General features: G+C 66.3%; 6 protein-coding genes across 6 annotated transcripts; 4 read left to right on the top strand and 2 right to left on the bottom strand.

The window, feature by feature from the left end:
* Positions 1–1,765: 1,765 nt before the first annotated feature.
* EMIHUDRAFT_71903 (hypothetical protein) lies at positions 1,766–2,668 on the top strand (the record flags this gene model as incomplete). The annotated part of the gene is made up of 1 exon (XM_005785189.1): positions 1,766–2,668. A coding segment is annotated over one exon (903 nt), but the record flags the coding sequence as incomplete, so codon positions are not given.
* Positions 2,669–6,383: 3,715 nt separating this feature from the next.
* EMIHUDRAFT_455973 (hypothetical protein) lies at positions 6,384–9,153 on the bottom strand (the record flags this gene model as incomplete). The annotated part of the gene is made up of 7 exons (XM_005785188.1): positions 6,384–6,883; positions 7,026–7,073; positions 7,179–7,267; positions 7,814–7,893; positions 8,605–8,681; positions 8,796–8,995; positions 9,080–9,153. The coding sequence occupies 7 exons, from the start codon at positions 9,151–9,153 to the stop codon at positions 6,708–6,710; spliced, it is 744 nt and encodes a 247-aa protein (XP_005785245.1). The 3' UTR covers positions 6,384–6,707.
* An 898-nt stretch (positions 9,154–10,051) lies between these two features.
* Positions 10,052–12,496, top strand: EMIHUDRAFT_230431 (hypothetical protein; the record flags this gene model as incomplete). Its single annotated transcript, XM_005785187.1, has 7 exons — positions 10,052–10,360; positions 10,632–10,706; positions 10,929–11,039; positions 11,194–11,430; positions 11,505–11,824; positions 11,896–11,945; positions 12,075–12,496. 7 exons carry the CDS (start codon positions 10,052–10,054, stop codon positions 12,494–12,496), a joined length of 1,524 nt encoding a protein of 507 aa, XP_005785244.1.
* Positions 12,497–12,691: 195 nt separating this feature from the next.
* Positions 12,692–15,668, top strand: EMIHUDRAFT_230430 (hypothetical protein; the record flags this gene model as incomplete). Its single annotated transcript, XM_005785186.1, has 2 exons — positions 12,692–15,519; positions 15,569–15,668. 2 exons carry the CDS (start codon positions 12,692–12,694, stop codon positions 15,666–15,668), a joined length of 2,928 nt encoding a protein of 975 aa, XP_005785243.1.
* A 708-nt stretch (positions 15,669–16,376) lies between these two features.
* EMIHUDRAFT_455971 (sarcosine dehydrogenase) lies at positions 16,377–20,592 on the top strand (the record flags this gene model as incomplete). The annotated part of the gene is made up of 9 exons (XM_005785185.1): positions 16,377–16,404; positions 16,624–17,378; positions 17,535–18,019; positions 18,120–18,148; positions 18,175–18,413; positions 18,603–19,013; positions 19,179–19,271; positions 19,948–19,992; positions 20,188–20,592. The coding sequence occupies 9 exons, from the start codon at positions 16,377–16,379 to the stop codon at positions 20,467–20,469; spliced, it is 2,367 nt and encodes a 788-aa protein (XP_005785242.1). The 3' UTR covers positions 20,470–20,592.
* A 2,130-nt stretch (positions 20,593–22,722) lies between these two features.
* On the bottom strand, positions 22,723–23,620 carry EMIHUDRAFT_364259 (hypothetical protein). The gene has a single exon (XM_005785184.1). It carries the CDS (start codon positions 23,220–23,222, stop codon positions 22,848–22,850), a length of 375 nt encoding a protein of 124 aa, XP_005785241.1. The 5' UTR covers positions 23,223–23,620; the 3' UTR covers positions 22,723–22,847.
* Between the last annotated feature and the right edge of the window lie 2,016 nt (positions 23,621–25,636).

Below are 25,636 nucleotides of genomic sequence, written 5' to 3'. Positions count from 1 at the left end.
GTTGTTTGGTATTGCTAAAAATCTCTCTCTCTCTCTCTCTCTCTCGGAACTCCCGTCCCCCACCTGCGCCCTCTTCGCAGTCCCTCGCCGATTCGCTGCAATTCATGCCACCTCGCGGTCGTCCCACTCTCGTCGTTCTCTTGTCGCTTCATCCTCTGTCTCGTCGCTCTCCTCTGCCCACGGCGATAAACTTTTAAACCCAAAGGAAGCGCTTGCGCTGCGCGCGCCACGAGAAAGCTTAAGAATTCTTTCTCGCCGTCGGAGCCTTGAGCTCAACAGCATGAACATGAGCGGCGCCATCAGCCCGGCCGTGCCCGCCGAGCTGCGCCAGGGCAACCTGGGCTCGCTGCGCGCCCTCCTCGCCGGGCGGACGCGCGGCCCAGCGCTCACGGCCGAGCTCGACGCGCGGCTCGAGACCGAGAACCATTTCACGCTGCTTATTCTCGCCGCTGAGCGCGGGCAGGCCCACGCCGTGCGGCTGCTGCTTGAGTGCGGCGCGAGCGTCGGGGCGACGACGGGCCGTGGCTCCACACCGCTGTTCATCGCGTGCCAGAATGGCCAGCTCGAGTGCGCCCGGCTGCTCCTCGCTGCCCGCGCGGCGGTCGACCAAGCCAAGAACGACGGCGCCACGCCGCTGTACATCGCGTGCCATAAGGGCTACCTCGAGTGCGTGCGGCTGCTCCTCGCTGCCAACGCGGCGGTCAACCAAGTCAAGGGCGGCGGCTTCACTCCGCTGTACATCGCGTGCGAGAAGGGCCAGCTCGACGTCGCCCAGCTGCTCCTCAAGGCCAACGCGGCGGTCGACCAAGCCAAGACGGATGACGCCACGCCGCTGTTCATCGCGTGCCAGAAGGGCCAGCTCGAGTGCGCCCGGCTGCTTCTCGCTGCTGGCGCGGCGGTCGAACAAGCCAGGGACGACGGCACCACGCCGCTGTTCATGGCGTGCCAGGAGGGCCAGCTCGAGTGCGCCCGGCTGCTTCTCGGCGCCAGTGCGGCGGTCGACCAAGCCAAGAATGACGGCACCGCGCCGCTGTACGTCGCGTGCCAGAAGGGCCAGCTCGAGTGCGTGCGGCTGCTCCTCGCTGCCAACGCGGCGGTCAACCAAGCCAAGGGCGGCGGCTTCACGCCGCTGTACATCGCGTGCGAGAAGGGCCAGCTCGACGTCACCCGGCTGCTCCTCGAGGCTAGCGCTGCGGTCGACCAAGCCACAGGCCGCGGCTGGACGCCCCTGCACATCGCATGCATCCAAGGCCACCCCTGGGTCGTGCTCCTCTTGCTGCGAGCGGGCGCTGACACGGCGGCGCGCACCTCGGGTGGGCATACGGCGCTGCAGCTGGCCAAGGAGAAGGGCCACACCGAGTGCGAGCGCGCCTTTGAGGCGGCGGCGAGGGAGGCGAAGAGAGCGGAGATTGAGGCGAAGGTGGAGAGGGCAGTGGCCGAAAGGGCGGCGGCCGAGAGGGTGGAGGCCGAGAGGGCGGCCGAGGAGGCTGCGGCGGCGCTGCTGGCGGAGGAGGAGTCGGAGAAGTGCGCCGAGGAGAAGAAGAAGGCCAAGAAGAGGGGCAAGAAGAAGAAGCAGGGCGGCGGGGGTGGCGCTGGGCCGTCGCAAGAGGCCGAGGCGCCGGCAGAGGAGGCGGCGGAGGAGGGGGTGGCGGCGGCGGCGGCGGCGGAGCTTGCGGCGGCGCTCGAGGAGAGGCGCGCGCGCGACAAGCTCAAGGAGGCGCGGAAGCGGGACAGCCAGCGGCTGCGCAAGGCGCATGGCGCGGCGATGGGCGCGCTCAAGTCGCTCGACACCGCAGACAGCCCCTCCGCGCTCCGAGCGGGTATCGCCGCTGCCAGGCCGCACGTGGGAGTGCTGCCTGCCTTGGCCGAGGAGGTGAGCGCGGCGGAGTCGCGGCTTGAAGAGCTGTCTGTCGCCGCCGAGCCGGCCGCGGCGGAGGCGGTTCTTGCTCGGCCCGTCGAGATAGCCCTGTCGGACCTCACCGCGGCTACCGATGGGTTTGCAGAGGGCAAGCTGATTGGCAGCGGCGGCTTCAGCCACGTCTACGAGGCGTCGGCCGACCTCCACCTCTCCCTCGCCGCGCCTCCACAGCTGCGCCACTTGCCGCTCGTCGTCAAGCGGGCAAAGTCGGGCCAGTCGGGCGGTTTGTCGCGGGCGGAGCTCGAGGTGAAGCTTCTGAAGGCGGTGAGCCACCCGCACCTGCTGCCGCTGCTCGGCTACTGCCTCTCGCCCGACGGCGTCTGCCTCCTCTCGCCGCTGATGCGCGGCGGCTCGCTCGAGGCGCGGCTGCGTATCTCGGATCCCGACTGCGCGGCGCAGCTCCGGCGGCTGGGCATGGCGGAGCCGCCGAAGCCGCTGACGTGGCGGCAGCGCGTGCGGGTTGCGTGCGAGGCGACCGAGGCGCTCGTCTACCTCCACTCGAAGGGCATCGTGCACCGCGACGTCAAGCCAGACAACATCCTGCTCGACGAGAAGCTGACCGCCGTCCTCGCCGACACGGGCTTCGCCAAGGACCAGCGCCCGGACGCGTCTGTCCGCTGCCGCTCGACTGCCGCCCTTTACATGACCACGGGCTACCTCTGCCCCTCCATCATCAAGGGGGGCGAGTACTCGAGCAAGACGGACGGCTACGCCGTTGGCATCACCCTCCTCGTCTGCCTCACCAACCGGTCCGAGGTGCAGCTCACCGACCAGTGCGAGGACGAGTTCGAGGAGGACTGGACCGACATCGACGTGACGAGGATCGCAGACGCGGCGGCGGGGTGGCCTGACCCTGCGGCGCGCGCAGTAAAGGACCTCGCCAAGGCGGACGGGAAGAGCCTCTGCCACGACAGCCTGCGCAAGAGGCCCACGCTGCCCGAGGCTCTCGCGACTTTGCAGGCGCTGCTCTCTGGCTCGCAGCGCGGGGCGGGGATGGAGGAGGCTGCACCGGCACTTGGAGACGAGGCCGCCACCGCCGCCCGCACCACCGGCTACGAGCCTTCGCCGCTCTCGGTGCAGGTGCGCGGCATGCGCACGTCCGGCGACGCGCAGGCGCGCATCCAGGACAACATGCTGCTCGCCTTCAAGACGCTGATGCCGCGCCTCGACGCCGTGTACGCTTCGCGCTCCGCGGCGGCGCCCGACGGCTTCGAGGAGCGCATCAACTTTTGGCACCGCGAGTGCGGCTTGCCGACCGAGCTGCGGAGCCAGCTGCACTCGCTGCGCATCTGGGCGAACGCGGCAAGGCACCACGACGCGGCGAGGTGGAGGAGGGACGGGCCGCGCAGCGAGGGGGAGGCGTCGCGGCTCGTGGCCGCGGTGACGGAGGCGATCGGGGCGCTCGAGGGGTGAGTTTGTGTGTACGAGTGTTCCTCGAGGACAGGGCTACGGCTTCGCGCTGCAGGCGGTCTGGCTAGACCGTTCCGAGACACCACCTCCTCCCTGGGGGGTCATGTCTCGGAGGCCTCTCTAGCGCTCACCGCCCTCCACCGCCCCAATGCCGCCTTCTTAGGACAACCCGTTCGACACGGCGCTGCTGCCGTGGCGGGCGCTCGTCGGCGCGGCCGAGGCGGCGCTGGGTGCGCGAGCCGCGCGGCGTAGGCTTGCCGAGCTGCGCGCGGCGGGCTGCTGGCACGCGCTGCTCGGTTGCCCTTCGACCGCAGCGGCGTGTGCCACCGGGCGGGCTGCGGCTGCTGCTGCGGCTCCTCTGCGCGACGCCCCTCCCGCCGTGGGCCACCGACGCGTCGGCACCGCCAAGCAGCGCAAGCCAGCCTCGCCCGGGGTGCGGCACCAGCTCGACGCCACCGACGCGCTCGCCCGCGCGTGCGCCATCGGCGCCTTCCGCCGCGAGCCCGCCGCGCCCTAGACACGCGCCTCTCCCCGACGCGTCCTCCACGCGCCCCACAGGCGCCTTCGTCGCGAGCATGCCCGGCGCCACGCCAAAGCACGACGCCGACGCCATCGAGCGGATCCGCGCGTTCACGCCGTGAGCATGACAGGTGGCAGCGGGGCGTGGCCGCCGCAGGGGCCAATGCGAGTGCCGCGACGCGTGCAGTGCCCGCGGCTCGAACCGCGGTGTGAATGTGATAATGAAAAGAGATCGTTGGGCGTGGAGATGCAGCGAGATATTGAGAGAGGCAGCACACCCGCACGCCAGGCAGCACATACACTTACCGCTGCGCGCACGTGAAGTGTGTGTGTGGTGTGAAAAATATTTATGGACAGAGAAAAAAAGTCATCGAAAGAGCACCTTCGCAAAGGTGGGCACAAGAGAAGGCACAGCGCACACTGCCCGAACCGTGCCTCAGCGGTCAGCGCACACGCTCGCAATACAGCGACTCCGTGCACGGTGTGCATTGAGGGTCGCGGTCGCCGAGGACCTGGTGCGCATATGGCTCATCGGGCTTCACGTAGAAGAAAGGGACGCGCTTCTTGACGGTCGGGGCATAGAGCTGGCACCCGGGGCAAGCCACAGCGCATCGTGAAAACACCCCGAGAGGTCCGTCGATGGCAGGAGAGGGTGTGTACGGCATGTCCTCGAATCCGATCGGGCAGGCAAACGTCGAGAGGACACGAACGACCTCAGGATCTGGTTCCTTGCTCAGGCTTTGGAACCATGCGACCAGCTTCATCTCGACGCAAAAGTTCTCGCATTTTTTGCCATCCTTCTCCCACGTCTCGAACACATCGATGCGCAATCCTCCAGCTTGGGCTGGGACCATGCGTTGGACCATGCACTTCACGTCGATGTCCTTCTCGATGTCCTTCTTGGCCTGCATGAGAGCGCCATAGTGCAGGTCTTTAGTCTTGCGGCCTGATCCGGCGAGGAGGCACACGCATTTCCCATCGGAATCCTCGGCGATCGAAATGCCAGCCATGAATGCCTGAGCTTTTCCAACCTTCTTTTTCTCTCCCTCTTTGAGCCAGAATTGGAGGAGCGAGGCAGAGAATGTTTCCACCAAATCTCTGTTCCTCTCGTCTTGGGTGTTGCCGTAGATGCGCAGGCTCACGCCATTCTCGCCACCAGTCGCCTGAGATTTGGGACCGCAAGATAGCAACTCGAACACCTTGCGCACTGGCTCGGCCAGCTGTATCTCGCCATAGCGGTGGTCGCGCAGCAACGTCTGAATCATGCACAAAATGGAAACGGAAAAGGCGGAGGTTTTGCAAAGGTTGCCGACTTGCAAGTTGCTAAAGGCAGTTTTGCGTTGCAGGGGTGTTGACATAAGTTGGGTTTCAGAGCTTGGGGTGCAAAAGGGCTGGCGACACGCTCGGCAAACTGACCATGTCTCACAGCATTCGCGGGCGCCGAGATCGCCCCACCCTCGACCGTGGTGCCGCGGCACCTTGCCCTCCTTCCTGGAACCCCGACCTACGTGCCCAGCCGCAGCCTGCCCCTTGCCCGCAGGTGCGGCGGCACGACTCTGACGATCAAGTGCCTCGCCGACGCCAACTGCCGCCGCTGGTGTGTGGCCGGCGACGACGCCGTCTTCACAGCGGCGGCGCCGGTCGATGCGTTCGAAGAACGAGCCGAAGATGAAGAAGAAGCGTGCCCGCCCTGAGGGGGTGCGCGAGTGGTGCCGCGGCTGCACATCCCCTTTTGGCCTCGCACCCCGACGCGGTGGCGCGGCTGGCCGGCGCGCCAGACGCCGCCGCGCGCAAGATCGCCCTAAATAAGGCGAGCGCGGACGTGGGCGAGTGGGTAAAGGCGCACCGCGAGAAGGCGGTGGTGTGCGGCCAGCCCGGCTGGACCAGGGGGAACCGGACGGAGCTGCCTCGCGTCCCGCAACTTCGAGCTCGAGTGCGTGCTTCTTTCCCCCGCCCCGCCCGCCCGAGCCACACCCACGTCGCCCCACCCAACCTCAGCTGACTGCCCCTTGTTGCACCGCTTTGCAGGCCCCCTTCTGGCAACGCGCCCCTGAAGATCTCCGGACATCCAAGGCTCGAACGGCGGCAGCGGCTCAACGGCCGCCGGCGGCCGTCGTGCGTTTGCTTTCGCCATACGCGGCCCCCGGCGTCTGCTCTGGTTTGCCGGGGCGGGGGGGAGAGGACTCTCATTTGCGGACTGTTGGGCTTCTCTGTGTTGAACTGGCGCTTGTCGCGAACCCCACCAGTCTGGCCGAGCGGCACGCTGCCGCTGGGGGCGTGAGGAGGCCGTGGGGGACGGCGGCGGACCCCGTTCTTCGATATAGAATGGGCCCTCACCGCGGCCCGTCTGCTGCTGAAAAAGTGGCGTGTTGGGGGCTCTCCTGTGTGACTCCTCTGGCTCGCCGCGTTAAAGTGGCGCCTGTGTGTGACCAGCCTCTGGAGACACCCCGGCAAGCGCCCCCCGGCCGCTGGGGCTGCGAGGCGGCCGGGTGAGCGCGCGCGAGACGCCATTCTACATTATAGGATGCCATTCAGCGAACTCGACGAGTGTGACCTGCGACCACACAGAGGCACACACTCAACACCGTTGTGATGGCCAAAGGTCACGCCAAACTACCCCTCCGCCTCCCTCCCTGGTGGCTGGAGGCTGGTGGATGTCCTGCGCGAGGTGCTCGCAGCTGCGGCGTGTCACGCCGCCTTTCGCTTCTTCTCCCCAGAAGGCAGCAGCCCGAGCTGGCACCCCGCCTTGAGCACAATCTGGAGGCCCGTTATGGGGGATACTACCCGTTATACGCAAGACTCCGCGTCTCGGCACGACGACGCTTCAGACGACTGTGTGCGAGGCGACGGCGATCGATGATCAATCCGCAGCGCGCTTTCGCCGTCTCACACGGTGCGGCAGGAGCTGCGCACGCGCCCAAAGCCCGATGGCGAGCCCGGCGCCGATGGCGGCGGCGGCGCAGGGGAGCGGGGAGGCGGTCCAAGCGGCGTCGACAACCTCGCCGAGTGACTCGACAACCTCGCCGAGTGACGCCCCTACGTGGTCGTGCTATCAGCGGTGTGGATACAGCGAAGAGCTGTGGACTGCACCACCGGTGTGTCAAAGCGCGGCATCGTGCAACGCACCACGCCCGCACAATGGCTGCCACACACGCGTGTCGCATCTAGGACGCGCGGCCGCGGCACGCGAGCAGCAAGCCGTCGGACTGCCGGAGGCAGTGGTGGCCTAAGGGAAGGTAAGGCCAAATGAACCTCTCCACACACACGAGGTGGTGGGGCAAGGGCCAAGGGCAGCCCTCGCGACTCCACGTCTAGGCGACAGGAGCCGCACGGCATTCAAAGTGCAAGGCCCAGTGCGCGTGGTTGCCTGCGGGGCAGCGCTCGAAGCAGCAGTCGCAGTCCCGCTCCCACGGAGGTGGCCTGTTCACAGCTGCAGCCGTGAAGAGACGCCGTTCACACCTCGAGCGACACCTCTCCCACGGGGGCGGCCTGTGAATCGACGGATCAACGTTGATTCGTTAATTAACCATAATTCATGACAGTGAGCCCCTCTCCCACGGGGCGGCCTAAGGCAAGGGAAGGCCAGGTAAACTTCTGCACACAAGGTGGTGGGGCAAGGGCCAAGGGCAGCCCTCGCGACTCCACGTCTAGACGACAGGAGCCCCACGGCAATAAAAGTGCAAGGCCCGGTGCGCGTGGGGGAGCGTGTGTAGGGGGGGCGGCCTGTCGAGCCAGCTGTCGAGCCCGTCGAGCCAGCTGCTGTCGAGCACCTATTCACAGCTGCGCTATTCACAGCTGTCGAGCCCGTCGAGCCAGCTGCTGTCGAGCAGCCAGCGATGCAGCGCCTGCAGAGCGCCTGCCCCCGCCTCGACTCCCCCTCCTGCTCCCGCCGCCGCCGCCGCCGCCGCCGCGCCCGCCGCCGCGTCGACCTCGCCGCCGCTGTATCTCGGCTCGCCGAGATCGTACCTCCGCTTGAGCCGCTCCTCGCGCGAGATTGTCTCGAGATTGTCGAGATCGCCGAGATCGTCGCTCCGCTTGAGCCGCTCCTCGCGCGCGCGCATCTCGCCAGGTCGGCCCTGCCTGCAATGGGGGAGATATGGGGGGAGATAGGGGGGAGATAGGGGGGAGATAGGGGGAGATAGGGGGGAGATAGGGGGGAGACGTGGGGGGGAGATAGGGGAGAGATGGGGGAGAGATGGGGGAGAGATGGGGGAGAGATGGGGGAGAGATGGGGGAGAGATGGGGAGAGATGGGGAGTCGGGTCGGCCTTGCCTGCAGTGTGTGCACGAGATTTGGGGGAGATATGGGGAGATATGGGGAGACACGGGGAGATATGGGGAGATATGGCCCTGCCTGCAGTGTGTGCACGCGTCCGCGCAGCTGGACAGCATGAAGCTCGGGTTTGCCTCACACTCCCCCGCCGCCGCCCAGCCGGCGCACCTCTGGTCCTGGTCGGCGCAGCTGCCCGCAACGTAGAGACCGCCGCCGTCGCCGCCGCCAAACAGAGGCCGCCGCCCGGACGGCGCAGCCACGCCAGACCCCGCCGCCAACGCCGCTGCGAAGGCGCCCGCAGACGCTGCGGCGATTCCGTCGCCGCCGCCGCCGCCGCCGCCGCCGCCGCCGCCGCCGTCCCCGCCGTCCCCGCCGTCCCCGCCGCCGCCGCCGCCGCCAAGACTGCCGCCGCCGCCGCCGCCGCGGCGGTGTGAGGGAGAGGGAGGGCAGGCGCGGGGGCCGGAGGCAGACTCGCCGACGGATACGTCGTCGTGAGCGGCGGCGAGCGGGAGCTGCTCCTGCAGTCCCTCGGCGGCTAGCGCCTCGCGCAGGGCAGCCACGCCTATGGGCCGCAGGCGAGGAGTTGTCTAGGAAGTGTCTAGGAGGTGTCTAGGAAGTGTCTAGGAGGTGTCTCGGCAGCCTCGCCTATGGCCGCAGGCGACGGGGCGCTGTCCACCCGGCGGCGGTTGCGTGTTGCGCAGAGGCGGCGCACTGCCGTAGTGGTTTGCGCGGAGAAGAGCGCGGAGCATGATGTCCCACTCCTCGGGCGTCACGGTCGCCGCCGCCGCCTGCAGCTCTGTGAGCTTGCCATGCAGGAGCCGGATCTCGTCGCGCGCCCGAGAGGTCGTCGGAAGATGGGCCACCGCAGACGCGCTCCTGCGGAAACAAGGCCAGCCGGGAAAGTCGTTTGGCGGGCCAGGCGAGCGTGGGCGGTGTCTGCGTTGGGCAGCGTTTGCTCACGCGTCAATCAGCGTGACGAGCTCCTCCTCTTGCTCGGCTGTGAGCGTCGCCGTCGCGGTGAGGGCGAGGAACATGCAGAGCACGACAGCACGCCAGCGAGTCGGCCAGCACCGCGGCCACGCGGCCCAACCTCCGCCCATCGGAGGGGGGGGGGGGGGCGAACGTCAGGCCGGCTGTTAAGTGAATTCTTTTTAACCCATTTTGGCTCTCGTTGGCGCCCTGTTGGTCGCCAGACCAAACCGCGCCGGCCTGGCCATGCCCGCATAGTGGACATTGACGGGTCCGGTCGGTTCCGCGCACGCTCGTCGCCCGGCTCGGGTGCGCCGCGCCGCTCTCGACGGCCTCTCGAGCGGAGTCGGCGCACACGCGGCACGGCGAAGGAGGGCGCGATCCGCCACCGGTTCTTCGGCCGTCTGCCTCGGCGCACGGCCCGCGGGGCACGTGCGCGCCTCGAGAAGCTCCGCCGCCCCGCCCGGCGCTGCCCACCCGCCTTCGGTGGCACCCGCCGACGCGCAGGCGCTCGCGCCGGGTGCGGCTCCTCGGCGACGTCGAGCGTGGTGCCCGACGGCTCAGGAGCCTTCTACCATCAGCCACTACCACGGCTGCCACCGTCGGCGCCTTCGCTCGAGCTCTCCGAGGCCGCGTTCTGACCTCGTGCCGCGGCTGTCGTCGCTGCAGCGACGAGGGCCGCGGCAAGGGGTGCAGCGGCGACGGGCGGGGCGGAGAGGCGCGGCTGCCAGCTACCGGGCCGTTGCCCCCGCCCACCGCGCCGGGCCCCTGCACCAGGAGGCGGCTTACGGCAGCCTTCCCGTGTCTCCATGCGACCCGATGGGGTAGCCGGCCAAAACGCGTGTGTCCGCTTGCGAAGGCTAGCTCAAAAGAAAGAGGTCCTCCCGCCGCTCTGGGTACTTCGCGCGTTGCACGTCAGGAGCAACACTAGACTGGCCATTGTCCGCAGCTAACGCGAGGCGGATGGCACAGCAGACGTTGGTCGGCCGCGAGATCGTCGGTGGAGCAGCCGAGGGAAGCGTGCTGTACGCTGACACCGGCCTCTCCTTCTGGGGCGGGTGCGACCCGCAGACGGGCGTGATCGTCGACCACACTCACCCACTGCACGACGAGTGCGTGCGCGGCCGTGTGCTCGCGATTCCCAACGGGCGAGGGTCGTGCACGGGCAGCCAGGTGGTGCTCGAGCTGCTGCTCAACGGCGTGGCGCCCGCCGCTCTCCTGCTGCGCACGCCAGACGTCATCCTCTCCCTCGGAGTCATCGTGGCGGAGGAGGTGCGGCCCGCAGACACTCCTCGCCCGCCCCGCCAGCTCCACGCCTCTGCTCCCAGCACCTGTGTGTCCACGCTCTCGGGTCCCACGCGCTCGGCGAGTCTTCTGATCCCACAACTCGGCGAGTCTTCAAGACCGCCGCGGCGCGTATGATGCGTCGACCGTTCCGCGACACGTCCACGACACGTCCGAGACACGCATCCCCGCGACACCGTGCGCGGCTCCTTGGCCGCTCGGCCGCTCGTGTCTGAGTCGTGAGGGATTGCATTCACAGCTCTTCGGTCACTCCATCCCGATCGTCTCGCTCGGGGACAGCTTCGACCGCCTCGAGGCGCACACGCACGCAGCGGTGGCGGGCTCCACCGTCATCTGCGGCGCCGGGCCGTTGCCGCCCGCACCCCGCTCGTTTTCGACGGCGGACGAGCGCCTCGCGGCGTCGGCGCTGCAGCTGGAGGCCGAGGAGAGGGCGATGCTGGCGGGCGAGCGGGGGCGGGCGGCGCGGGTGGCGATGCGCGTGGTGGCGCGCGCCGCCGAAGTCTGCGACGCGGAGAAGCTGCTCCGAATCTCGCAGGCGCACATCGACGGCTGCACGTACATCGGGCCGGGGGGGCTTCGCTTCGCGCGCGAGCTCGTGGCGCTCGGCGGGAGAGTGGCGGTGCCAACCACTCTCAACTCCAACTCTGTCGACCGGCGGCGGTGGCGCGCGATGGGCGTGCCCGCGTCGCTCGGCGAGCCGTCCGAGGCGCTCGGCCAGGCATACCTCGACCTGGGCGCCTCGCTCTCCTACCCACAGTACCCGAACCCACCCTCCCCTACCCCACGGTGACCGAACCCAGGCATACCTCGACTTGGGCGCCTCGCTCTCCTTCACGTGCTCGCCGTACCTCCTCCCCTCGGCCCCTGGCCTCGGCGAGCACGTCGCGTGGGGCGAGTCCAACGCCGTCGTCTTTGCCAACTCCGTGCTCGGCGCCCGCACGCTCAAGTACGCTGACTACCTGGACATCTGCGCCGCGCTGGTTGGCCGCGCACCCGCCGCAGGGGCCCACCTCGACGAGCACCGCCACGCGACTCTGGTGCTCGACGCGTCCGCCCTCTCCTAGACCTTTCCTAGACCTTTCCTGGAACCTTTCCTGGAGCCTTCGCGTAGGTGCTCGACGCGTCCGCCCTCGTCGCCGCCGGTCTCCCGGCCGCCTCCGCCGACGCGTTTTGGCCGACCCTCGGCTACGCCTGCGGCAACCTCGCGCAGACCCGTGTGCCGGCCCTCACCGGCATCGCCCACCTCCGCCCGACCCGCGACGAGCTCAAGGCCTTCGCGGCGGCCTTCGGCACCTCCGGCGCCGCCGCCCTCTTCCACATCGTCGGAGTGACGCCGGAGGCGGCCGACTTGCAGACTGCCCTCGGTGCGGCCGGCAGCGGGGAGGGCGTCGAGACGCTGCGGCTGTCGCCGGAGCAGTTTGCATCCGCGTGGTTGGCCTCTCGACCGCGGTGAAGAATGGCCCGCGAGGCTGTGAATCATCGAGCCTGAGAGCTGTGAACAGGCGGACCCTTGACAGCGGGGCGCTTTCCAGTGGCGGGCACGACGACGGTGGTAATTGCGGTGACGGAGGCGGCGGCGGCGGCGGCGGCGGCGGCAGCGGCGGCGGCGACTGCAGCGGCGTCGACCTCGTCGCTCTTGGCAACCCGCACCTTTCCTTCTCCGAGGTGGAGTCGCTGGCAGCAATGGTCGGCGGCGGCGGCGGCGCGAAACACCGCGACGTCCGCGTCATCGCGACCCTGTCGCGGTTCGTGCTCGAGCAGGCGGAGGCCGCGGGACACGCACTCACGCTGAGTGAGTTTGGCGTGGAGTTCATCAACGACACCTGCTGGTGCATGCTCGGCGACGTGGTACCCTTCCCGCCCATCCAGTCGGCGCGCACGCTCATCACAAACTCGGGCAAGTACGCGCATTACGCGCCCGGGCTGGTCAACCGGAGCGGCTTCAAGGTCCGCTACAGCGGCCTCGCCGGTTGCGTCGCCGCGGCACGCACCGGGAGGGCGCCGCCGCGCCCGCCGTTCCTCGCGGCGTTGCGTGGGTGCGCGAGCGTTGCGGGGTTGGGCAGGGCCCTGCTCAGGCGCGGGGGGTCGACGGGGCGTATGTGATTTAAAGTGCGCAGATTTAAAAAGAAAAGAAAATCTCGTACGCTGAATTACCCCCCCGCCTGCTGACAGACCCAGCCTCCCGCCGACGGGACCATACCCCCCCCCCCCCTCTCATCCCCACCGCCGGCCGCCTTACTGCTAGGCTCCAGGAGGCTGCAGACACCAACACTTAACGCACACACTAGATACGCGCGGATGGCCGCCGTCTTCCACGCCAGCACCCCGGCCGGTGCTCGTCTAGAGCGCGGCGGCGAAGTTGGCAATCGCCTGGCGAGCGGCGGGCGCGGCACCCGCGCCGGTCGCCGCACCCGCACCAGCAGGCGCCGAAAACGCCCGCCCGAGTCTGAGGTCTTACTCGCCAGCCACCGCATGGGGGAGGCCAGTGTTTGGCGGCCCGACGACCGTGTGCTGGTGGTGGGTCTGGTGGGTAGGCCTGAGCTCAACGATCGCGCCGGCGCGGTCATCTGCCGGGATCGTGCGCGTGGACGCTTTGCTGTGCAGCTGGATGGCAACCCACTCACCGGTGTAGAGCCTGAATGCGTGCTGCTCAAGCCGGTCAACATGCGGGCTCAGACGGCAGCGGATGGTTCGGGCTGGCTGCCAACTGTTGCAACGCTCCAAGCAGAGGCCCACATGCATGAAGCAGAGCGGCTGCGAGCCACTGGTCAAGATCCCGGCCGAGCAGTTGCTGCTGCCATCCTCGCAGCGGCAGAGGCGGGTGATGCCGAGGCGCAGTTCGGACTCGCTAAGCTTTCGTTGGGAGCAGCTGAAGACGGGCGCGAAACGGGCGCGATCGAAGCGTTCTCGTGGCTCAGGCGAGCTGCTGAGCTCGGACACGTCGCGGCGCAACACAACCTTGGGCTCTGCTATGAGCAGGCCAAGGGATGTGTCGCAGACCCCGTCAGCTCACTCGCGTGGTTTCAAAGAGCAGCGTTCAAAGGCTATCCGGCCAGCTGCCGTCAGCTCGGCATGATGCACGATCGAGGGATCAATGGAGCTACCAACCCGCAAGAGGCTGTGCGTTGGTATCGAAGGGCGGCTGAGAGCGACGACGCTGAGGCCGCGTACAATTTGGGCGTGTGCTATCATCTTGGAAGTGGCGTTGCCCAAAGCGATTCTGAGGCGGCGCGGTGGTACAGAGTGGCAGCGGACCTGGGCGACGGTCACGCCCAGTCCAACCTGGCAATTTCTTTTGAGAGGGGGCAAGGCGTCCCCAAGAATTTGACAGAGGCGGTACGCTTCTACCGTTTGGCCGCTGCGCAGGGCGTGACCAAGGCGTGCAGTAACTTGGGCTTCAACTTGCTGCATGGGCGCGGCACCGCTGTCGACGCTGTCGAGGCGGTCAGGTATTTGCGGCAGGCTGTTGCTCAGGGGAGCAAGCGTGCGATGTGCAACCTGGCCTACTGCTACGGCGCTGGCCTTGGTGTCGAGAAGAGCCTTGAGCGTGCACGCAAGCTCTTGCAGGACGCGTCTTCGCCAGGATATGTCGCCAGCTCGACTGGCATGGGCAGGAGCGAAGGGCCTGAGCCAGCGCAGCTGGACTACGCGCGGGCCATGGCAGCACAACTTGAGCTCTCACCTCTCGAAGACTCGCCCACCTCTCCGCCAGTCGCACCGCAACCGGCCCTGCCGCCAAAGCCTGAGAGCATATGCCGAGCCCGTGTAGACGACTTTCAGCTGGAGTTTCACTGCGCCACGTGTGGCGCATCCGTTCACAGTGGTATCAAGCTGCGCCGGTGCCAGGGCTGCAACGTGAGCTGGTACTGTGGCAATAAGTGCCAGAAGAAGGCGTGGAAGCGGCTTGGCCACAGGACCAGGTGCGGCGCCGCAGCTCCGACAAGACAGTCTATCACACGGGCGGACGCTGCTGAGGCGGTCGCGGTTTTACGAGAGTGGCATGGCGTGCACAGCATCCTCCCACTCGTCGCCCTCTACCGCGTGTCGAAGCTCTGCGACGACGGAGGCAGTGCGATGCAGCTCCTCACCGATGAGGACCTGTTCAAGGCGAGTGTGCTAGTGATGCAGGCGCACCCCTGGGCTGCAGACTTGCAGGCTCTGAACGCTGACGTCATCTGCGCGCTGTGCGGTGGGTACACGCCCGAAGCAATGGCGCGTCGGCAGCTGGCAGCCGAGGCTGGGGTGCTCGAGGCGACGGTGCTGATCTTGCGCACTGTCGGTCTCGAGGATGCCCAATGTGCCGCCGCGAGCGTCGTGTTGGCAATGATTGTGCTTGGTGCCGGTGAAAACAACGACGCACGCGCCCGCCAGCTGCGGGCTGTGGAGTGTGGTGGGCTTGAGGCAACAGCAGCGGCCATGCGGGCCTACCCGGAGCACGAGATGACGCAGATCCACGGCTGCATGGCGCTGGGCAATCTGTGTTGGGGGCAGGATGATGCGGGTCTCTTGTGCAAGGTGCGGGCTGCTGCTGTCGGAAGTCTCGATGCCGTGGTAACGGCCCTTGCGGCGCATCCCCAGAGTGCCGAGCTCCAGGCAGCCGGAGCGCTGGCACTGGTGACGCTCACCAGCGGGACCACGGCACAAAACATAGAGTGCAAGCAGCGTGCGAGCGACTGCGGCGCATCCCGGCATCTCGCTGCGGCCATCCGCGCCCACGTTCGAAACCAGCGGGTCGCTGAGGAGGCGTGCTCAGCTATCGCGACCATCGCCGTCGGCTCCGATAGCTGTGGCCAGGATAATGCGCGGTGTGGCCAGGCCGCCGCAGACGCTGGTGCTTTGGAAGCAGCCATCCTCGCCATGCGCTCCCATCCTGAGAGTGAGATGGTGCAGTACATGGCGTGCAGCGCCGTGAACAATATCTGCACCAGCTCCGAAGTGCTTAGGCAACGCGCTGTTGCGCTGGGAGCCATCGAAGAGGTGGTTCAGGCTATGCGCCGTTCTGCCAAGGCACGCGAGTCGAAGGCACTAGCCAACCTCGTCGGAGGTGAAGTGGCCGGCGCCGAGCGTGCTCGGCAGGCTGGTGCGAATGAAAGCTGGATTGAAATGACACACTGCATGGCTGGGCGGTATCCACATGAACATGAGTGACGTAAGCACAAGAGTTTGGGACTTTAGGGTCGCGCTCGGCTCGCCGATGATAATCTTTGTCCGTGCTACGGCTTTCTTTCAAGAGCCGCAGGTCGCGGACTTCATCGCGAGAATCCCTAACCAGTAACCTGTCCGTATTATTCAAGAGAGAGCCTCTATTACCCCCGGCGTTAAACTATCAAAGAGATATATTTGCCACTTTCCGCACAAACATGGCACCCGACCAGCTGAAGCTCTAGACTCGTCGACCGAGCTCTGGACGATGCCGACCTCAAACCACCAGCGCCAGCAACGCGACGTGCCGCGGCTCGCCGCGCCGCTGTTGCGACCGACGACGTGCCCGACGCCGTCCCGCGGCCGAAAGGAAGAGGCCCGCGCAACCACTTCTGGGACCCGCGGCCGCCGGGCGTGCGGCGGCACAACGAGTCGAACGAACCGAACCAGCGCAGAGCGGCGCGTCTCGCGAGCGCCCGCGGCCGCCACGCCGACGCCGTCCGCGGCCGACGGTGGTCCCCTCCGGTCTGCGGTCTTCCGCGGCCGTCGACCGGACCCCCCCTGCGGTCGGTCGGTCTGCGCTGGGCGCTCAAACCGCAAACTCGGCCTGTTCACTACAAGATGACGCTCGTATGATGGAAGGGATTGCTAGCAAGCGCACAGTTCCACAGAGGGCGCTCCCAATCGCTCCAAGCCGGGAGGGTCTCCGTGCTCCAAGTGCTCCTCAATATCCAAACAGTGATCGCACCGATTGCGAGGGACCGCTTGCAATCCTAGAAGTGACTGTGAGGGGTGCATGCACATGTACATGTACATGTCATGTGCATGTGCATGTTGTAACATGATATCGCTCATGAATTTCCTGGCTGGTCCGGGGATATGCATATGTAAAACTATGTCTCTCTCTCTCCTCCCAGCTCCCTGTATTGCTGGCTTCCGCGTCGGCTATCTCGGCTGCGGCGCTGCCGCATTCTGCCTCTCGCTTCTGACGTTCTGAGGGCCAGAGAACGGATGAAAAGAAAATAAATTTTTACCGCGCGGTCTTGCCGGTCGCCTATCATCGATGAGGCTTGCGCGTTGTGCTCGAGGCCGCCAGCAGCTCCGCTCCATCAGCTCCGGGGCAGCCCCGCTACCTACGCAGGCACGCGTTGTCGTTGCTGGCGGCGGCATCATCGGCACATCAGTCGCCTACCACCTCGCAAAGCTCGGGTGGGGCAACGACGTGCTGCTGCTCGAGAAAGACCAGCTGACGTCCGGCACGACCTGGCACGCTGCCGGGCTGATGGTCACGTTCGGCTCCCTCTCGGAGACCTCCACCGAGATGCGGAAGCATTCGAAGCAGCTCTATTCGCGGCTGCTCGAGGAGGAGACGGGCATGAGCACCGGCTTCATGCCGGTTGGCTTCATCGAGCTGGCGACCGACGAGGGATATCTCGAGGAGTACCGCCGCGTCGCCGCCTTCAACCGCAAGTGCGGCGTCGATGTGCACGAGCTCTCGCCCTCCGAGGTCGCAGACAGGTTTCCGCTCTGCAACGTGGACGACGTGCTCGCCGGCTTCTTCGTCGAGGACGACGGGCGAGTCAACCCCGTCGACGCGACGGCGGCGCTGGCGCGCGGCGCGCGCAACGGCGGCGCCACGATCGTCGAGGGCGTCTCGCTCACCGGCGTGACTGCGACAAACGGCCGCGTCACCGGCGTGCGCACAGACCGCGGTGACGTGGCGTGCGAGTACGTGGTGAACGCGTGCGGCATGTGGGCGCGCCAGCTGGCGGAGCTGTCGGGCGTATGCGTGCCCAACCAGGCGGCGGAGCACTACTACCTCCTCACCGAGCCGATGGCGCAGGTCGACCCGCGCTGGCCGGTGGTGGAACCCGTCGAGCGAGACCTCTCCTAGACCTTTCCTGGACCTTTCCTGGAGCCTTCTAGGTGGTGGAGGACCCGGCCTCCTGCACGTGCATTCCTGGACCTTTCCTGGACCTTTCCTGGAGCCTTCGCGTAGGTGGTGGAGGACCCGTCGTCCTGCACGTACATCCGGCCGGAGGGCGGCGGGCTGATGGTGGGGCTGTTCGAGTCAGACGCCGCCGCGTGGTGCGTGCCGCGCGTGCCGGCCGACTTCAGCTTTGGCGAGATCGAGCCCGACTGGGGTCGGATCGCGCCCTTCCTCGAGCGGGCAATGGCGCGCGTGCCGAGCTCGCTCGAGGCTGGCGCCAAGAAGCTCTTTTGCGGCCCCGAGTCCTTCACGCCCGACCTCGGCCCGGTCGTGGGGGAGGCGCCAGAGCTGCGAAACTACTACGTCGCCGCAGGCATGAACTCGATCGGCATCCTCACCGGCGGCGGCGTCGGCCGCGTCCTCGCCCACAACATTGTGCACGGCCACGCAGACGTCGACATGACGGCGATGCTGCCCGCCCGCTTCCAGCCCCACCAGGCGACGCCCGCGTACCGCGGCGCTCGCGTCGTCGAGTCGCTCGGCAAGGTCTACAAGTGCCACTACCCTCACCGGCCGACGGCGACGGCGCGACGCATCCGCCGCTCGCCGCTACACGCGCAGCTCGCCGCACGCGGCGCCTTCTTCTGCGCCGAGTCGCAGCCGAATGAAGACTGGATTCGGAGGTAAGGAGGAGCTGCTTCTTCCTCAGGCGCCTACTTCCGCGACGTCTCCGGCTGGGAGGGAGCCGACTGGTTCGCCGGCGCTGGCCGCACGCCAGACTTGGGCGAGCTGCGCTGGGGCCGCCACCCAGAGTGGTTTGGCTTGTGGGCGGCGGAGCACACGGCGTGCCGCGAGGGGGTGGCGCTCTTCGACATGTCGTTCATGTCCAAGTTCCACGTGCAGGGCCGCGCCGCTGGCCCGCTCCTCGACTGGCTCGCGACGGCGCGCGTGGACGGCCCGGCGGCCTAGAAGCTGAATACGTGTTCTTGTACTCCAACCAGCGCTCGAGAGGACACGCACTCAATTGTCTTCGAGCGTATTCAGCTGTATTCACTGCATTCGTACCCCTCGTATTCGCACGGTGCTCTGAATGCCTTGCACGAGACCGTACTCCCGCCCCGAGGTTGGCGTATTCAGCACGTAGGCCCGGCAGGAGCCATCACGTATACGCAGATGCTCTCGCCGCGCGGCACACTCGAGGCGGACCTCACCGTCACCAAGCTGCCGCCGCGCCCGGGCGCCTATGGCGGCGGCGGCGGCGACGGGGAGGGCTTCCTCGTGGTCGCCACCGACACCGCCCACAGGCACGTCGAGACGCTGCTGCGCCGGGGCATCGAGGACCACGCCGCCGCCCGCGGCGTCGCACCCGCCGCGACCGTCAGCGACGTCACGGGCGGGCTCGCGCAGATCAACTTGCAGGGGCCACGCTCGCGCGAGCTGCTCGCCGCCCTCACGTCTGCGGACGTGTCGGACGCGGCGTTCCCCTTCCGCGCAGCGCGGCGCGTCGACATCGGCTGTGCGCTCGTGCTCGCCACACGCATCACCTACGTCGGCGAGCCTAGACGCGGAAGACGGACTCATGTCTCTCAACCAGCGCTCGAGAGGACATGTATTCAATTCGGCCGTATTAACTGTATTCGCCGTATTCGGCCGTACTGACTGTATTCGCCCCCCCTCGTTTCCCGCCTTGAGGTTGGTGTACTCAGCACGTAGGTCGGCGAGCTGGGGTACGAGCTCTTTGTGCCTGCCGAGTCGGCGGCACACGTGTACGAGGCCATCGTCGCAGCCGGCGAGCCGCTCGGGCTCGTGCATGCCTCGCTGTGAACAGCGTCTCTTCACACCTCCAGCTGTGAACAGGCGAGCCGCTCGGGCTAGTGCATGCCGGCCTCAAGGCTCTCGGCTCGCTCCGCCTCGAGAAGGGGTGCGCCGCGCACCACTACCCCACGGTACCCGAACCCACCCTCCCCTACCCCACGGTACCCAAGCCCACCCTCCCCTACCCCACGGTACCCGAACCCACTCTCCCCTACCCCACGGTACCCGAACCCACCCTCCCCTACCCCACGGTACCCGAACCCACCCTCCCCTACCCCACGGTACCCGAACCCAGGGGTGCCGCGCGCACCTTTCTTGGGTAGACCCCCCCCCCCCCACCGAGGCCATTACCTCGAATTGGTTGGTAGTGCGCCTTCCCGCCTGCTTCTATCGCGACTGCTTTCGTGTCTCCCTGCTTTCGTCTCGGAGCCCTGATGCGCCCGAACCTCCATCGGGTCCTCTGCAGGTACCGCGACTACGGCCATGACCTCGACAACCTCGACACGCTGCACGAGGCTCCCACACCGCTCACCCACGCGCACTGGGCCTTGCACTTTTAATGCCGTGCGGCTCCTGTCGCCTAGACGTGGAGTCGCGAGGGGGCTAGCCCGGCCCTTGCCCCACCACCTCGTGTGTGTGTGGAGAAGTGTACCTCACCTTACCTTAGGCGGGGCTTGGCTTCACGGCCGCCTTCGACAAGCCGGGCGGCTTCGTCGGCATCGAGGCGGCGCGGGCGCAGCGCGGCCCGGGCGTGCTCACCCGCAGGCTGGTGCAGGCGTTGCTATCCCATGCGCACTCGGCCTTGCACTCTGGATGCCGCGCCGGCTCTTGTCTTTGGACCCGGCGCCGGCCCCTCGCCCCGCCGTGTGGAGAAGTGCAACACCCCCCCCCCCCCCCTCCACCGTAGGTGTTGCTCACCGACCCAGAGCCGCTCCTGTACCACGGCGAGGTGGTCTACCGCGACGGCGTCGTGGTCGGCGACGTCCGCGCCGCATCGTACGGCCACACGCTCGGCGGAGCGGTCGGCCTCTCGATGGTGCAGGGTGGGGGCGCCGACGCGGGCGAGCCGATCAACTCCGCGTGGGTCAACAGCGGCAGCTGGGAGGTGGACGTGGCCGGCACGCGGTACCCCGCGCGCGCGAGCCTCCGGCCTTTGTACGATCCGAAAAATGAGCGAATCAAGGCATGAGCATGTGGTCAGATGTTCCTACTGGGTACGGCTAAGGGCTAGCCACGTATACCGTAGAGGCTATAAGGCCATCTGGTGAGGGCCAGCTCTGATTGCGCGGGCAAATTCAAAATGACTACGTTGAGCAAAATTTGACTAGTTGCAAAAAGTCTACGTGGAAAAAGCAACAAAAACTACCAAAAACGCTGTCACGGCCAGCTCGGCACTACCAAAAAAAGTGACGTAAAGCATCCTAGCTGTCGCCACCGAAGGCGACTCGACGTCGCTGAGATCGGAGATCAAGCTCTGACAGGTCACACACGTCGCTCCTTTGACGCCGACGTGACTCACCCGTGCAGATCACATCAGGACACGGTCTCGACCCGCTCGGTACGACGCCTGCGACCCGTCTCGGGTCAGGTGGCACGACGCTCATCGCGCCTGCCAGCGCTGCCGTGCAGGCTGCCACAATGAGGTCGATCGTGTATGATGTCTCAATGCGCCCTCGGGACAGACATCCACCTTGAGAGCGTGCGAGCGGCAGACCGGGATTACGACCAGATCTTTGAGCGCATCCACGGCGCGGCCGCGCCCACGCGCGCGCTCTTGCAGAAGATGCGAGAAGACGCCCGCGCCGACCTGGCGGCACGGCTGCAGGCGCTGCAGCGGCGGTGCTCACGCAGGCCCGACCGGCGGTTGCAAGGTGTGGCGGGAACTCGCGGGAGAGGGCGCTGGTAGCAACACGGCGCTCCGTTGGACGAACACGCTTCGTGCTCAGTCTCCGTCGTCGCTCGTGTACTCGGAGACTAGCTCGATCCCCTTTACAAGGAGGATTGCCGCGCACGCGCCGAAGCCAATCCACATCATCGACCGAGACCACAGCGGCCGGTAAGAGCGAAGGAGCACCACGTGCGCCGCCGCGACAGGTAGCGTGATCCGCCACGCTCCGTCGAGGAACACTTCGAACGCTGTGCTGACCGCCGTGGCGACGGTCACGAGGGGCACGATCGTGACGGCCTTGACGATGGACGACACGAAGCTCGCGATAAAGTTCTCTCGTGGATCTCTTCTCAAGACGTCGGCGAGCGCCGCGTTCAGGTTGGCCTTATATGCATATCGCTCTCGGGCCCACAGACATCCGGGTGGTCCGCCGCGCCTCGGCGTCGACGGCCCCCTGCAGCCGCTGCAGCGCGGCCGTCGCCTTCTCGTGGCCTTGACGTGCCGGTGCTTGTTCTGCAGCGTCTCCAGCAATCACTCTGTGTCACACATTTCTTGTTAGCTTCTAAAAATCTCTCTCTCGATGTTATGAAAACAAACGCAAGGCGGACGTACCGCTCGTCGAAGAGCTTGCTCGCTAACGCCGTCGCTGGCGCCATGAACGACGTGACGATCCCGACGCCGATTGCCGATGCCGTGAGGAGCTTCGCACCGACCACAGCGGGCGAAGCCGCCAGCTGAGGCGACGGCGGCGAACGAAGGCGCTGCGCCGGTATCGGCGGTCGTGGCATTGGACCGAGAGAGTTCGCGACGGCCGCCGCAATCGCGACGCAGAGCAAGCGCGTGAGTGACATTACCGGTGCCACGCAGAGTGTGAAGAACTCCATTGCCATTTACCTCCACGTGACGTGCAACACTGAACACACCAATCCGAGCGGGCCATGATCGATGTCCGGTCTGCATCATCTATTCCCCCGACTGGCCCCCCACGCACTCTCCAGGCGCGGCGAATCTTGGTGTACAGCTTTTGAGCTGCCTCTTGAGGCGGCACCGTGTTGTGGGAGCCCAGCCTTCTGGCGGCGGCCCGCTCGTTGCGATGGTCGATAAGGCTGGAGATGACCAAGCCTCGTAGTAGGGCAAATGCTTCGGGGTGTTGTTGTTGGTCTGTTGGCCGTTGCCCGAGACTAACTAACTAAAAGGGTAAGTAGCGCGCTTGCGCACTGTCAGGAGACGGAACACGGAGGAGCTGTATAGGTCACTAGAGACCCACACCATCGCTACATCACCACAGCCACTAAGTCGGATACAAGTCGATGACAATGTGCGCGGCAGGACAAACCAAACATGAGACGGTTACACAAGGACGGTCAGGCTACGGTCAGGAAGTAGGTTTGAGTTCACACTCTCCAACACTCCCCCATTGTCTCCGCAGTCTTCATGAATGAGGATGCGGCAGACAACAACAGCAGAGTGTGAATGTGTCTGAGCGTAGGTATGCCGGTTACCCGCCGGCGTCTCGCGGGGCTGGCTAAGCGTCCAACCTTGCGTCTTCGCGAAGGATGGTCTTGCTTGTTGGCAAGACTTGCGCGCTAAGATGATCCAGTGAAGGGGTCAAAGCGCGGCCGAGTGGGCGGAGAGAGAGAAAGGGGAGATAATGAACAGGAGCTCGTTGTGGAGCTCGGTCATGGCGCTCCGCGAGCTGCAATCCGGGCTGAGCGTCGCGGGGCGGCGGCTTGAGCGGGCGCGGCAGGCGCGGCGGGCGCGGGAGCGGCAGCGGGGGCGCCCCCTTGCGGCGCGGCGATTGGGCCGTTGGGAGGCCTCGCCGCGTTGACGCGGATGAGCGCATCAGGGACGTGAGGACGATCTTCAATGCCCCGAACGTTGATGTTGCGCCACGGGCCGCCGACGTCGGAGATGGCAGGCTCAGTCTCAGACGTCCAGACGGCAGAGGCGCTCGTAGAGGCACATTGGACTTCTTGCCAGAGGCGTTGGATAGCGGGACGGGCTAGCGCGAGGAGGCGAGACGAGGAAGAGACAGCAATGAGGTAGAGTGGCATTGCCACGTCGAACAGATGCCCAACACTCCCCCACGACGTGGTAATCGCCACACAAGGCAGAGAGGGCGTGTCGATCGTCGCGTGTTCATCGCGTACAGCTCCGGTCGTGTCGAGCGGCGACGTCGGAAGTAGCGGCGGCGAAAGGCAGGGTCCACATTCGGTGCGAGATCTTTGCGGTAACTGCCGTTGCAGCAGCCCGAGAGCTGGTAGCGGAGGCAGCAGCTGCGATGGTGGTCCGTAGGCGAGGAGAACGGACCGGTAAGGAGAAGCAAGAGGGGATACTCGTGTCCACACAGCCGCAGTGCTGGCGGAGATGCGCTCTGTCGCAGAAGATCCGCAAGCACCCAAGTTGATGTTGCGGTTGTACTCATTCTGCTCAGCCTCCGTGCCGAGCAGTTGGCGGCCGCTGTGCCACCGTGCGCCGAGCCTCTGTGCCCAGCCAATCACCACGGCTCGCGCAGGTGCCCATGGTGCCAGCCAACGTATCGAGCGTAAGCCGGAAATGCTGTGCGGCAACACATCTCGCTTGTGTGCCGCACCAGCTCTCATGTCGGCCTCAGTGCCGCACTGCTCACTCCGTGCACTCACCGGTCGGTACCATGTCAGGAGACGGAACACGGAGGAGCTGTATAGGTCACTAGAGACCCACACCATCGCTACATCACCACAGCCACTAAGTCGGATACAAGTCGATGACAATGTGCGCGGCAGGACAAACCAAACATGAGACGGTTACACAAGGACGGTCAGGCTACGGTCAGGAAGTAGGTTTGAGTTCACACTCTCCAACACGCACACATCACAAGTACGTGGATTACAACGACAGCCGCCGCGATTTCGACGTTTTACTGATGGACAACCGAGCTCTTCACGCGCAGGGGCAAGGAGCGGAGCTGCGTGAACATTCCCAGCCTCTTGTCAGCGCTGATGGCAACTCGAGCGTCAAGCTTTCCATCGATGCATGCGGCTTGGCTGTCGACTACTACAATGACGGGCAACGCAGCCACATACACAGCCCGTGCTACGCGCGGCTCGAAGGGCCGGTGATCCTCGCAGGCCTCCGTGCTGCCAGCACAAGAAGGTGGCATCAACCCATCCTGCTTCCGACGCAGCAGTGCCCGCCTGCCGGAGAGTATCGGCTCTGGATCTCGTGCGCCCAAGCTCGCTTGAGCACCACAGGCGCCGGCCAATCACTCGTCGACATAGGCGCTCTCGCTGGCGCATTCATGGAGTCCTCTCAGCTGATGGGCAGCCCGTTTGTTATGAGCGTCCCCGGCCGCTGGTGCCGTAACGACACGCTCGTGTGGTCCAAATGCCAAGAGCATCCGTGGGCACACACCGCGCACGTGCAGCCTGGCCTATGGCGACGCGAGCTCAAGCCAACTGCAGCGTCGCTCGAGTGGCAGGCCGACAGCTACCGTTGGCACACCTTTGCAGCGGGCGCAGTCGCCTTCTGGACACGAGACTCGCTGGAACAAGCGCAGCCGCGCTGTCTTGGGCAGCACCACATGCATGCTGCTGCCAAGTGGACGAAGGCTTCCAAGCTTCGCACCGTGCTCTTGATCGGCGATTCCCTTGTGCGCGGCATCTTCTGTGACCTCGACAATTGGTGGCGGCGGCAGCTCGATCCGGCCAAGATGCCACCGTACACGTTCGACCGCGCCAGTGGCAATTCCTCGTGGGATGGGAAAGTTTGTGGTTTCAATCTCAGTCCGATGGCCAGCAAAGAGCTGACCCCCGAGGACCTCCGTGTAACCTTAGCAGACGGTCTGGAGCCGGCGTGGCAGGAGCTGCTTGACCCCAATCAGTCGCTTTCGCCCAGGGTCTACGAGTCGACTCGCGACTCGTTGCGTCTCGTGTACGTGCAAGCTCTGGGAATGCAGCACATCTTCGCCACACTGCGGACGTTGCGCCGCACTGAGTTCCGTGTGCTGGCCGCCGACGTACACGCCATCTACTTCGCCTCTTGCCACTGGGACATTGGACGATACCAGAAGTCTGCACAGCTGCTGCACAGTCTCTGGCTCAACGCCTCAAGAGAGGCCGTGGCGTTCGGCGGCCCGGTTGTCGTGGGAACATGCACCGCGAAGCACGCCCGCGGAGACCTGAGTCTGATGGTCGGAGATAGTGCGTACCATGGCGTGGAGGCTGCGATCCGGCGGGCAATTCCAAGGACCTGGTCCCGGCTCGACCTCTTCAGCTCGAGCATCACCCGGCCTGACCGCTCGCCCGACTCCTTTCACTACAGCTTGCGTAAATGTGGCATAAGCCCTCAGCACAAATTGTGTCCGCTTCACCAGCGCAACGCAGATGGCTGTTGCCTCCGACCGGATTCCTTTCCTCATTCGGTCAGCCCGACCTGGGCGGCGATGCTGCTGGACACCCTGTGTCGTCGCACCTGAATACGCTGCCCC

This window comes from Emiliania huxleyi, assembly GCF_000372725.1.
Source record: "Emiliania huxleyi CCMP1516 chromosome Unknown EMIHUscaffold_163, whole genome shotgun sequence".
In the NCBI taxonomy this organism is placed as follows: Eukaryota; Haptophyta; order Isochrysidales; family Noelaerhabdaceae; genus Emiliania; species Emiliania huxleyi.
This window is presented reverse-complemented; position numbering and strand designations above follow the sequence as displayed.

Bases quoted from the DNA above. Each gene is read 5' to 3' on its own strand.
- EMIHUDRAFT_364259 (XM_005785184.1), bottom strand. From the start codon at position 23,222: ATGCCACTCTACCTCATTGCTGTCTCTTCCTCGTCTCGCCTCCTCGCG.